The sequence below is a fragment of the Etheostoma cragini genome, chromosome 14 (assembly GCF_013103735.1).
Source record: "Etheostoma cragini isolate CJK2018 chromosome 14, CSU_Ecrag_1.0, whole genome shotgun sequence".
NCBI classification, from domain to species: Eukaryota; Metazoa; Chordata; class Actinopteri; order Perciformes; family Percidae; genus Etheostoma; species Etheostoma cragini.
The window spans coordinates 1,827,566-1,841,234 of record NC_048420.1 but is presented as its reverse complement, the minus strand read 5'-3'; the positions used below and the strand labels follow the sequence as shown (position 1 = coordinate 1,841,234).

Sequence of the window (13,669 nt, the reverse complement as noted above, 5' to 3'; positions counted from 1 at the left end):
CAGGGGGCATAAGTATACACCCCCCCATGTTAAAATACAGGGGCATAAGTATCCACCCCCCTATGTTAAAATACAGGGGCATAAGTATAAACCCCCTATGTTAAAATACAGGGGGCATAAGTATACACCCCCCCATGTTTAATTCCCATAGAAGCAGGCAGATTTTAATTTAAAGGCCAGTTATTTCATGGATCAGGATACTATGCATCCTGGTAAAGTTCCCTTGCCCCCCCCCCACATCATCACATGCCCTTCACCATACATACAGATTGGCATGGGGAACTTTCCATAAGACCATCTTAATAGGCTAACTGAAATAACACCATGCCTGAGTCATGTAACTAGAAAGACACCCCCAACTGTGAGAAAACGTAGGTTACCGCTGAGCCACAGGGCCATTACTACTAATGAGGTGGTTTTTGCAAATTAAATCGGATATGTATCTATGGAAAAGCAAAATGCAGTATCAACAACTTTTAAAAAATTGGAGATTTATGTAATTTCTACTAATGGCTGACAAGTTTTTTTTTTTATGGCTCAGAATTTTGTCTGAATGATCTAGGCCTCTACATAGATAGATATATAGATAGATGCCTTTGTTATTGTCATTGAACTGTATAAAGAGTGCACATTTGAACAAAATTCTGTTCCACCGTCTCATAAACACTGCTTTAACTAAGAACAAAAAGTTATAGTATACAATAAATAAATACAAATGCAACAGAGGGTTATCTTAACATTTGAATATGACATTAAATAATAAAAAAGGAGTTTCTAGATTCTGGGTTTAGTTTCACGATGTTGTGATATTCCTAGAGCAGAACTCCTTAGCTCACAAAAGACTAACACAGACGTTTTCTTATTTTTAGAGACTGTTTTTTAAAGGATTTGCTGGGATGACGTTTAGAAAAAAAAAGGGCTAAAATGGCTCCTGATTCGCAACCCAACATAATTAGACTAGAACATGAGTTAAGATTGTTTTGCGATGCAGAACTGAACCATTGCATTGAAATGCCGTTGGTCTGTAGGATCCAGAGTCTGCTCCAGGCTGTAAAATGCACCAGATGGCTGAGATTTCACTGCGACACGTCTATTCACTTAGTGCCAGACAAGAAAAACACAGAGAGTAATTTGACTTGCAAATACGCCGGCGTGATTTGCCGACAGTTGCTGACACCCGTCATGTTGTTTTATCCTGCGATCCAGTTTCGGAAGGTGAAAAACAAATGAAGAGTTCCCAGTAAATATCCTTTTCACTAGTTTTCAAACATCTGTTATTAAGTCTTATGTATAAATAACTAAACCATGCAGGTTGGTGGGAGTTTTTTTTGCCCCTAACAGGTTGGATGTAAAATAAGTTCAGCATTGCTTTTTTACAACTACCCAAAGTAGCTCCATCTGATTCCAGGCCTCAAAAATCACCAGTGGACAATGTCTCCCTCGTGTGGTCTAAGAAGTAGAGAAGCAACTCGTACATTTTGCATTCAATCTGCAGGACATAACGAAGCCTGAGCATACACACTCCTATGTTACATTTCCATAGGAGCAGACAGATTTTCACATACCTTCACCAGACATAGAGATAGGCATGGTTTTATTTCAGTCAGCCTAGTAGCTGGTTTGATTTGCACCGAGAGATGTTTTTATGGAAAGTATCCCATGCCAATATCTAGGTATGGTGACGATGTGGGGGGGCTATTTTAATTCTAAAGGCCAAGGGAACTTTATCAGGTTGCATAGTATCCTGATCCATGAAATAACTGGCCTTTAATAATAAAAATCTGCCGGCTTCTATGAGGATTTAACATAGGGGCTGTATAATTATGCACCCTGTATTTTAAGGAAGAATATTTATTTATTCATGACACATTATTCATTCACAAAGACAATCGGTGTCCTTAAAGGTTGTATTTTTCCTAATTTTTTAATTAAGGCATTAAGATCAATTTCAAAAGACAATTTGTTTTATTCCTCATTTTAGTCACCTTACGCAGGCGTTCCTACGCTAATGAGCATTACTGTACACATGAACACACACGTCTGCTTACACATACACAGACAAACACACATCTACCGATGTACTCATTTAAGGTATGGATTCAAAACATTTGGAGTATCTTCAGACTTCACACAGCAGCTTCCTGGTTTATTTGAGGAAATTCTATCATGTTGATGTGATTACATTGAGGAAATAGAGTCTCTCTTGGCGACACATCCTGGAATATGTGAATTAATTGAGTGATTTTATTTGATTAATTCTAAAAATGTATGTAAGGAAACTTTGCTTCACTGCAGCCAATTCAGAAGTCTGTCACTATAATTAAAGTTTAAATAGGGACAAATAGAAACAACAAATAAGCTTAAACAGTCATCTAATGTATGTCTCATAGCGTTTTTAGCTGAAGCAACACTTGTACCTAGTAGGGCTTTGGTTAAATATAAAAATACAGATTACCATTATTAAAAATAAGAGAGATGAAATAAAATGGAATGAAATGAAAAAATGAAAGAGAGTATATTCTACGGAACAATTTCCTTTTAATGTTGCTGGGATGATGGACTCTATAGTCTTTCAAAGCTTTGCATGATCAATTTACTGATTACTTAAATGATAACTTGGAGACGTTTCAACCTGGACCTTATTTTCCCATGTTCTGCGTCTAAGTGATTGATGGGAACTACACTTTTTGAAAATGGTCCAGTGTTAAGCAAGACCACTGCAGTAGGCAGCGGCAAAGCTACAATGCAGCCTTCCAAACGTTAATGGACAATTGCGCACCTTTCATTTCCATCCACAAAAGTGCAGTGTGTGCCCATGACAGGCTCAGATTATTATTCTTAATGTCGGGTAGCATTCTGGAAAGCCTCCCTACAGAGATAGAGCTTTTTTTAAATGGTAAGATCATTTTTGTATCACAGGAAAACAGCCCCCGCCATCGCCAAACCCACCAGATTCCCATTTAAATTCAGTCATTTTATCATCGGAAAATACACTTCATTCAAAGTCAACAGAAACAACATAAAACAAAAAATCAAACGTGGTCTTGGTTTAACTTTCCACTGTTCCAACAATCACCACTCCGGCCTGGTTGAAACTCTTAATTCACCAATTTACATTTGGAGATATGCTGGCTCTACACGCTGAAAGTGGTGATTATTTACATGGAGCCTGGTGGAGATGTGCTGCTATATACACGCTAAAAGTAGTGATTATTTACATGGGGTCTGGTGGAGATATGCTTCTCTATAAAAGTAGTGATTACTTACATGGAGCCTGGTGGAGATGTGCTGCTAAATACACGCTAAAAGTAGTGATTATTTACATGGAGCCTGGTGGAGATATGCTGCTCTATACACGCTAACAGTAGTGATTATTTAAATGGAGCCTGGTGGAGATATGCTGGCTCTACACACTAAAAGTAGTGATTATTTACATGGAGTCTGGTAGAGATATGCTGGCTCTACACGCTGAAAGTAGTGATTATTTACATGGGATCTGGTGGAGATATGCTGCTCTATACAAGCTGAAAGTAGTGATTATTTACATGGGATCTGGTGGAGATATGCTGCTCTATACACGCTAACAGTAGTGATTATTTAAATGGAGCCTGGTGGAGATATATGCTGGCTCTACACACTAAAAGTAGTGATTGTTTACTTTGAGTCTGGTAGAGATATGCTGGCTCTACACGCTGAAAGTAGTGATTATTTACATGGGATCTGGTGGAGATATGCTGCTCTATAAAAGCTGAAAGTAGTGATTATTTACATGGGATCTGGTGGAGATATGCTGCTCTATACAAGCTGAAAGTAGGGATTATTTGCATGGGATCTGCTGGAGATATGCTGCTCTACACACGCTAAAAGTAGTGATTATTTACATGGAGTCTGGTGGAGATATGCTGCTCTACACAAGCTGAAAGTAGTGATAATTTACATGGAGTCTGGTGGAGATATGCTGCTCTACACACGCTGAAAGTAGTGATTATTTACATGGGATCTGGTGGAGATATGCTGCTCTATACAAGCTGAAAGTAGTGATTATTTATTAATCACTACTGATTCAAACCAGCCCACTTCACTTGTACTTGACATTTCTTCGGGCTGCACCACTTTTAAATTCATGCCTAAGCAACCCCATTTCTTGGATTTATAGATACAGGATACTACTGCCATCTTGTGTTATAGAAATCTAACTACATTTTGCCAAATCACAAAATACAACCATTTGAATATTTGGACACTTAGAAGTTTAGAGAAGTACAACTTGGATCTTGTGGTTATACTATGAGAAAATGTTTATCACAGGGTGTAACGCAAAACAAATATTTGATCAGTTGCATTTTTCTCACCCACTAATTTAATCACAATGTGTAGGGCAGGAAGTTTTAATGGTATAAATATAGCTGAAAGACTTTGCCATACCTTGAAGTTACAGAATTGCTCAGCCTGATGTTCAGCTATCAGACATCCTCTTCAGTGACCCTGCGTCTGCTCCTCCAGATACTGTAGGGGCACACAGCGCTGCATGGCACTATTCCTGAGATCAGAACTGAATGTATTAGAATACACTGATGCTTTTATGTCAGAATCTTAAAAAAAAAAAAAGAAAGGGGTTTAGCCTAGTCCCACATTGCCAGACCTATCGTCACAGCGCTGTGGAGTAGTAATAATGATAATAATGACTTTGTTCAGGACGCAAACGGATGGTTCATAGTACAATAAAAATGGATATTTACAAAAATCTAGCAATAAGTACATAGTTCAATCGTCTCTGGACGCCGTGACGCTGGCTCTGCAAACAGTCTCAAGAAGCAACTTGTTTTGGTGGAACATTTGCACCCCGCAAAAGAAAACGCCATATACAATTTTAAAATAACTGTTCACACAATACAGTATTCTGAGATATTTAAATGAGCTGGATCCATGGTTAAATGTCATTTGCATACAATCCGGTGTTTTGCCTTGTTCCCTCCATAGCCAATCCTCACCAAATTGGTTCCAAAGCATCCCAGTTAGAGAGTAAATGCCGTAAACATGTTTTTTTGTAAATCTGTACAACCATTCTCCAAAATAACCAAGCAGGCCTGCCTAGTTGCACGATCCAAATTTCTGTCAAGGCTTACAGCTGTAAGCCCGGTGGGCGGCTGTGGTTCAGTGGTGCTCTACCACAGGTCACCTGCCAATGGGAAGGTTGGTGGTTCGATCCCTGGCCCTGCAGTCCCATGTTAAAGTGTCCTTGGGCAAGACCCTGTACTGCCGCGCCTTCAGAGTGTAAATGTGTGAGAGTGTTTATCTGATGAGCAGGTGGCACCTTGCACGGCAGCCTGGGCCACAGTGTGTGTGAATGAGGAATGGTTCCTGTACTATAGACAAGAGCTTTGAGTAGTAAAATAAAAGCGCTATATAAGAACAGTCCAGTTAATTGACTCTAACTTTGCATGTGCTGGCAGAGTGAGACACTAACCTATTTCAAATGGGACTTGACTTGTTTGAATACAGTTTCATCCTCGACACCAGGTGTATGCTCCTATCCCAAACTGTCTGCTGCTGTGGGTGAGGAAGAAAAAGAAAATCCAGACATATCAGAGCCATTGTTTAAAATTTTATTATTGTTTTCTCGCTGTCAGATAAAAGCGGATAGAGAGGAGCATAATAATCAGAAACAGCGTGCGGCTTTGGGGTTTCCTGTCCAAAGCCGTACGAGACAACGGTCTGAGGTGAGGATACATTACCAATACGGGGCAAACCCCCACTGTCATAAATGCTACATAACACTGTCCGTATCATAAACAGTCACAATAATGGCTGCTGTCACTTTTATGACAGGTTATTAGCCCGTAACCAGACACGAGATATTCTGAGGTAAGCTAGAGTTGGCTAGTGTTGTACTGAGCAAATAAACATCTATGAACTGTATATCTATAGTGTCCTGTTCCTGTGAGCAGGGCAGCTCATCTCTACCTTGGCATAGCTTTGGCATAAGGAGGTAACATGGTAGCGCCCCGCCTGGGTGGGGGGGGAGGTACATTTGAGGACAAGCCTCTTTGTCCATTTCATGAACTTTAAAAAGGGAGTGACTCCCAAGGCCTTGGGCCAGTAAATACAGGGACTACGTAATGCAAGAAGTTTAAGTCAGCTATTCAAATCTGACAAATAACAGTTTGTATATTAGTGCTAATGTAATTTGATAGGAAAGCACTATCACTATGACATGTACATGTCAAATGCATGTACGGCTTCTGGTAACGCTCTTCCAAATTACAGTGCGATCCACTTCGCGGTGCTACAAACGTACAGGAGCTTAAGCTTTAGCTTATTCCAACGGGAGAGAAGGTGCTCGCAGCGTGTCGGCTGACGCGGTCAGGGTTCATCACATTTGTTTTAGCGTTACTTCAAACGTAAAAAAAAAAAAAAAAAAAGAATCTGAGTAGACGCATGTATCTAGTCTAGCTTCACTGGCTGAGTTGAGGATTTGACAGACATTAAGGATTAGACTACAAAAATGACCAAACAGCAGCATTCGGTATAACAAAGAAGACTTCTACTATGATATATGTATTCTCCTAGGCTTGTTTTTGCAAATATAAAAAAGGTATAAATAACATCCTGTTTTTGGTTAAACACAGTTAGGAGGAAAGGAAATGAAAGATGGTAAGGGGAAAAAAATAAAAACAAAGCGTTGCGCTACGACTTCACTGTCCTTATCCACCATTTTTCGGGATTACCTGAGATTCCAGTTGTCCCTCAGGGCTATTTACGGATTTGATAGCGACAGCACTCGTCGACCGATCGAATCAATCGACTGATTGAGGTTATCGCAGACCAGACGGGGGTCTAAGACATTCAAGCAAGCGGAGGGCTTTCGCGTGCCCCATAAACTAGATCCTTTGAGGGCGTACTTTATCTCCCACACCCAAACACACCTGACCTGCAGGCTCAGCACAACCACTCTTTGAAAAAGGCTAATAAGAAGGCATGTAGCAAAGAAAAAAAAGGCTTAAAATGAGCGAGGTATCCTTTACATAGTTCTCCCTCTAAGGAGTTTAGGCATTTTAATACCATCTTGGAATGCACTATATATTGATATATATATTTATATATATTTACTGTATATTGCTGTTAATATAAGCACGATTACTGTTGATAAATACAGTGGCCTCCTTGCCATCAGAGGCACCTCATCGAGTTTCAGCACCCGTTCTCCCTTTGATTTATGGGTGCCAAAGACCCTGCATGGGTGGAGGAGGAGACACTTCTTGTTTTTCCTATTTCAACGGACTTCAAATTCAAATATGATGATCCAAACTCCACCCGCATGGGTCACTCTACGTCCACTGTCTCCCTTTTTGAAGCCTCCTCTTTCTGATCCAGGACCTGAGGGGCGAGGCTCGGCAGGGCTGCGACCTCTGCAGGAGCCAATGAGGAGGGGTCTTGCTGGTCAACAATCCTGTGGGAAGAGGTCTCCTCCTGTGGAAAGAAAGTATGGAACGACGTAAGTGAAAAATTTGGATTTACACTCCCTAACCACTCGATCAGACACACTTGGGGCAAGAGTAGGATTTGGCACAGGTTCCAACCTGGAATAGTTTCACAAATTATAATTCTACGAAAAGTTTTGAATCCGATCACCAGCTTCAAATTTAGCATGCGCGAGATTTGGTTTCCCTAGCGGCCAGGCGCGTGTTGTGTTGCAGCCACGGAGCCCAGTTAGCATCAAAAGCAGCCGAGTTCTCCTACGAGTTGTTTCTTATTAAGCACCAAGTTGACTTACCTGCTCGGAGAATCGATGATTCACCTGATCGGCAAACTCCTGCATCTCTCCATCCTCACCGTTTGAGTGGCAGCTTGGACTTGGCACCTCAATTCCATGGCTTTCCAAAATGGCAGCTTCTGGTTGTGTTAAGACAGGGAAGCGGAGGTGAGAGATGAAACCGCGGGAAACAAACATGCTCGGGTACATTTTTCAAGACAAAAATGGCTCAGGAAAATGTCATTCTACAGCCAATGTTTTCTCATGATCGGATGAAGAGTAGAACAAAACTTTCCTACTTTTAACTTAACTGTTGGAAAACCCATGTGTGTCACAAAGCTAAAAATAAGGCCTTTTTTCTAAGCTCAAAAAGCTTAAAAAGTTGACATTAAGAGAACACAGACAACAACAATATGCAAGTTATCAGGTCCTCACCGATATTCGCTCTTCTCTTCATCTCCTTCCGACGGTTGGCAAACCAGTTGTACACCTTTAATGCCGTCACGCGCTCAAACTCAGACAGCTTACAGCCTGGGGGATGAAATACACAACATCTCTCACTAATAGTGTCAGCAAATATGGCAAAACCACAGGATCTTTGTGGAGATATTACCTCCATCTATTAAAGTACTTTCATTATACAAAGCCACATAATTTAGAATAACGAATTTAATTTTACACAAAACAAAAGCCTGAACACTTTTTTTTTTAAAGTCTAAAAACACACTGCAGTAAATGCAACTTCTAAACTCACAAACACTGACACCAGTAAATCTTGTGTTTTATCTATTGCTGCTTTTCCTACTGCATGGTACGGCTCGTTTTTTCATTAATAGGGCTGTAAGGATACACCAAACCCAGGGTTAGGGTCATATCACGACGACCCGAACGATCACGATGTTTGTCATTGATTACGTCACAGATTTATTGATAACGATTGATTTCTATTGATCGATCCAACACCAAAGAATCTTTCGTACCTTAAAATAATGTTTCCAAAATTGTCTCAGTGGTTCATTAACTCGTTGGAATGACTTATAAGAATAATGGCAACTGTTTACGGACAATTCAGCTCCAAACCTGTAGGGGGAATGAAGAGGAAAAGTGATTTGGTGCCTACTGTAATGGTGCTGGTTCACAAGTAGCTAATATAATTCTTGGTGGGTAACGTAAGATTACGACACCGTTCAACACGCTCATTTATTTTTAGTGTGATTGTTTTGACCAGGGTTAACAACTCTGGACTAATCCACAAATTCATCTGTAACGTTAACTGTATAGACGGACGACTACTCTAATGGTAATTTAGCTAGCTAGCACACCTCTGTCTTCTGCCTTAGTCTCTCTGCGCTGCAAAGCTTGAGTCGGGATGAGCGTCACCCCCCCAGCCAGCTAGCCACCATCCACTATCCCTACCGCCCAGGCCCAGGGACTCATCCACAGTCAGCCCCCAGCCAGCTAGCAACCATCCACTATCCCTACCGCCCGGCCCAGGGACTCATCCACAGTCAGCCCGTTCCCAGCTAGCAACCATCCACTATTCTTACAGCCCCAGCTCGGGACAGATTCACAGTCAGTTTTATTTTGCATATCGTTACAGCCCTATTCGTTAGCAAAAGTTCTACTGGTACGTTTTTACTACCTTGGTCGAGGTTCCAAGCGAGCTGAGACAATACTCGAAGGTGGATTTAAAACTACTCTCTACTACTAGAGACAGCAACCGCAATTGTTTTTTATCCACTCAACCCAGATTTAAGAATAAAATAATGGCAGCCCGCAAAACTAAGGAAGTTCTATCCGCAGAAAACCAAGAGAGAAAAGTACTGGTACCAAAAACATGAGTCAAGTCAAGCAGAGTTGGATCACACAGGTGAATTTTGCATGTCATTACGTCTATTACTTAGGGAGACTTTGTAAAAAGATATTTTGCTGATTTCCATCCTGCTCTGTGTCATGGCAGTGTTGGCAGTGTGTTTAGATGAGCCAGATGATGCCAAACGTGTTACGGAGGTCCGCTGAGAACCGCCCGATGCCACGAAATACCTAGTTTTTGGATTTCAGTAGACCACGGCTGCTCCGAGCTCCATGCACTGGCACCACGGAGGGAAGGCGCACGCCATTCATCTAAACATGCTGCCCACACAAAGATGACACAAAGCTGGATTGAAATCGGCAAAGTACCCTTTGAAATGTACATGCTATAATAGTTTCAATGTGCATAACAATAAATATGGGGTTGTTAAAAATCTAGTTTGTAGAAAAACAGTATTTATAATGTTATCTAATTATTCTGATTACCAATCATTAAATACCTCAAATAATCTTATTCTCAAAGTCTCCAATTTTCACCCCTTCTCCGGTGTGATGCTATGACATACGTCTAGTTTGCAGAATGTCATTTTAAACAAGAGACTTCGTCTATGCTAACGTGAGCGGCACCCAGAAGACGTTTGGGACAGGAAACAGACCTCGATACAGTTCCGATGCAACTCAGTACCTGGTTTCTGAATGACAGAGTTACAGGCGTTGGCGATTTCCTCTCGCTTTGCTTCATCTGGGTACTGGTTTTCCATGAAGAAGCTGTAAGACATAAACATCCAGAGTATTGGAAATCATACTGCATTACAAGCTACACATTTATCAGAAGATGGCACGAGTCTAAGCAGTGCCACTGTAGGTAGGCCCTAAGTTCATACCTCATCTACTTCTAGTCTTTGTATTGAAGCAGAGCAGAGTAATGATAAGATTTATACAGTGGAGGAGCTTCAGTAGAGTCTTTGCTGCAAACAAATAGATTAATGGATGCAATAGGTGGATTTGTTTATGCAATTAAAGCATTGCGTGCTTAAATGTCTGCCTATGACTGGAAAAATGAAGATTCCACAGTACAAACAGAAATGTATATATCCAGGTAAAAAATTAAAGTGACCTTTTCTTCTTTTCCCTCACCAAATGTTTCTCTCTCCCGTCTAGCTTCTTTATTTCCCTTCAGGGCTGAAAAGGAATCATTAGCTCACATTACACAACACACACAAGGATCAATTTCTTCTAGCCCTCTCTTGCTCGCACACTCTTGAGTTACCCTATCCTGTCCACTCTCTGTGACACACACACACACACACACACTTCACCTCTACTGTACCGTCCTTGGGTGTAAACTAGCTCATAAGGATCAGCACTGCAGTGGAATTGCGTATTCCGTGGACACAGCTGGTTGAGTCTTGTCTGAGGCCCTGTGTGGTCTTATTACTTTGAGTGCCCAGACTGCACCTTGTATTTACAGCAACCATGTGATAGAGAAACCAATTGCATATAGCAGGTGGGACTGTTCAGGATTGCTTACTCTTTTTTCTCTGCATCCTTCTGGGATACTGAGAAGACTGTCTGGGACAAATATGTTACAGAGAATAGGAGACATGCTTCTAATAACAAAACGGCATACTGTCTGGATATAAGCAGGACGACACAACAGTGAGACGCTAAAGGACATTTCAACCTGATAAGGTTTACAGTGACAATTAGTTCAAGACATGCAGCATGTAAATAACAATCCATGACATGGGGGTCAGGAATTAATTAACAGGTGTTGCACTAAGGGGAAAAAGCCAGATGTTAGTAAGGTCCAGTGTGAAAGAGGCTCAGGTGACACACTGGTTTGCTTTTTACACAGAACCAAAACATTGAAATGCTAATTAAGAATCGGAGTGCTGGAACAATGAGTTGATCAACAGAGAACTAATTTGCAACTATTTTGATCATCGATTAACTGTTACATTCATTGTAAATGCTGAGCACTTGCTGATTTTTTTTAACGTTCACAAGACAAATGATTTGTGTATTTGTCTGTCACATTAGTCTTTTGGAAATTATGACACTGAACATTTGGATTTTTCTATTTCTTTTTTTACATTTCATGGACTGAAAGATTACTTGCTTAACTGAGAAAATACAAATCTGATTATTCAATAATGACAATAATGGTTGCTTGCAGCCCTAGTTTGCTGTATATATACAGTTTAACTTGATCAACTGTTTCAAATGTCACTATCTAAAAAAGGAAAAATAAAAAATATTATTAATAATAATAATGTTGTACTCTACGGCTGACGTGTATCAAAGAAGAAATCACCATTCTGTACCATTTTCAGACATGGCATAACTGCAGCACATCCAGTACTTGTCTCCTTTTTGCTCACCTCTCCATGATTGATTGGCACTCCTTCCTCCAGGTGAACCTGCTTCCTCTACGCAGCCTCAGAGGCCCAGCCACCATCCCCGCTCTGTCGCCCGCCATGATCCCTGACCTCCAGTCGGGTTCCTCCTTCACCAGAGACCGCATTGATAAGGTGGCCCCTGAAGAAAAGAGCACATGCAACACTGTAACTGAGTGGAGTTCATGTAAACCAGTTGCCCGTTGAACCAGCTGAACAAAAGATGGATTATGAATCCACATTAACTGCTACATCATAACTAGTTTTATTTGAGCTTTTAACATAGGCTATAAGCCAACTACCAATGAGTTAACAGTATTCTTAACACTGTTGCAGAGAGTGACGTTTCACCCAGTACATCATTCTCTAACTACCAAAATTAAAGTTGCCCTGCTACATTTTGTTATTGCATGTTTTGAAATCTGTGAGGTCCATATGTGTGTGTGTTATGTGGTGAATGTGAAGATGAACTGCTACCTCCTCTGTCAGCTCTAGCCACTTAAAAAAAATAAGAGGAGAAATCAGACCAATCAACACAGCTGGTCAGTCTGACGTCATGTTGCCTGAGCTCATTAATATTCATGAGCTGGGTAAAGGCTGCTGATAGCCAGGCGCACACTGGCTAGCTGTTAGCCTATCAGAGTAAAGCAGCTTAGCTGGTTGGATTTCAATAGTATGGTGCAGCTTCATTTTTAGCATTCAGAGTTCAGGGGTCTTTGAGGGGGTTGCAGGGGTTCCCAGCAAAAAGGGGAATCATTTTTTTCACTATTAGTCCATTCATAAGTAACACAATAAGAGAATGTATGACTATTGTGGCCATGGGTTTCTCATACACTTTCTGTAATAAAACATCTAAAAGCAGAACTCCTGTCAGATGGGGGACCCTGGGGTGAAATCTTGTCAAATAGGGGTTCCTTTACGTAAAAACTAAGTCTGGTCTAGTTTACATCCGCCAAATGAAACTTTCAAAATACATCCAAAGCTGACCAAAGAAGCTATGTGGGCAAATGGCATGCAGCCCAGCTGATGTGCAGGTGCCTCCTGTGGCAGGCTGCTGAGGCTGGGGGGGCAGGGAAGGAGGGGGCGGTTACCTGGCTGGGCCTGGGCGGCTGCAGCAGCGTACCACGGCAGCAAGTGCATCAGCAGCTCTCTCTGCCTGCTCCACACTGGATTGGGGTTGGGGTTGAGGTTGGTGTTGGGGTTGGGGAGGCTGCCACTTGCCCCTGCTACCGTCCCGTCTCTGTCCCCTCCCCTGGCCCTGGGCATGGGACTCACGCTGTGCTGGCTTTCACTCCAGCTCAGCCCTTCAGTTCAGGACAAAACCAACGGTCAGGCAGGCCACAGCCAGGGATTAGATTATGGACACACCAGTTTAGGCTAATGTAATGGAAATTGAGAGTTAATTGGGTTTACTGACACACTCCCGTAGACCTGCCTGGCAGCTTTCATTAATAATACATTTAAAAAAAATGGCTGCTTTATAATTTATTCCAGTATCTGCCAATTGAAAGTTAATTTGAAGGACAGGTCAATAAGAGCCCTATATCAGAAGCAAAGCATTGTGGCCACTGAGAAAATGAGTTGTTGTTAGTATCACTGTTAATAACCAGTCTGTTAGCCATGTAGGAATGAAAACCAGCACCAGAGTACCTCCAGCATCAGGGCTGAGAACTACAGAGGAGCTCAGGCAAAGCTTGGGTGGGGG

General features: G+C 41.4%; 1 protein-coding gene and 1 long non-coding RNA gene across 7 annotated transcripts in view; one reads left to right on the top strand and one right to left on the bottom strand.

Annotated features, from left to right (window-relative positions):
• Positions 1–13,669, top strand: part of LOC117956646 — an 85,870-nt gene that overhangs the window by 14,596 nt on the left and 57,605 nt on the right. The window lies entirely within an intron of this gene.
• The window catches only part of zgc:91944 (uncharacterized protein LOC436941 homolog), a 17,524-nt gene continuing 9,447 nt past the window's right edge, over positions 5,593–13,669 (bottom strand). For 3 of the 6 annotated variants that reach the window (XM_034891806.1, XM_034891809.1, XM_034891807.1), the window contains 6 exons: positions 13,056–13,268; positions 11,950–12,106; positions 10,251–10,333; positions 8,189–8,284; positions 7,775–7,893; positions 5,593–7,470 (listed from right to left, as the gene is read on the bottom strand). In XM_034891806.1, the coding sequence (XP_034747697.1) occupies positions 7,324–7,470; positions 7,775–7,893; positions 8,189–8,284; positions 10,251–10,333; positions 11,950–12,106; positions 13,056–13,268 (815 nt within the window). In that variant the 3' untranslated portion in view covers positions 5,593–7,323. The remainder of the gene's footprint in view (positions 7,471–7,774; positions 7,894–8,188; positions 8,285–10,250; positions 10,334–11,949; positions 12,107–13,055; positions 13,269–13,669) is intronic. The other 3 variants (XM_034891808.1, XM_034891811.1, XM_034891810.1) reach the window with 3 other exon arrangements.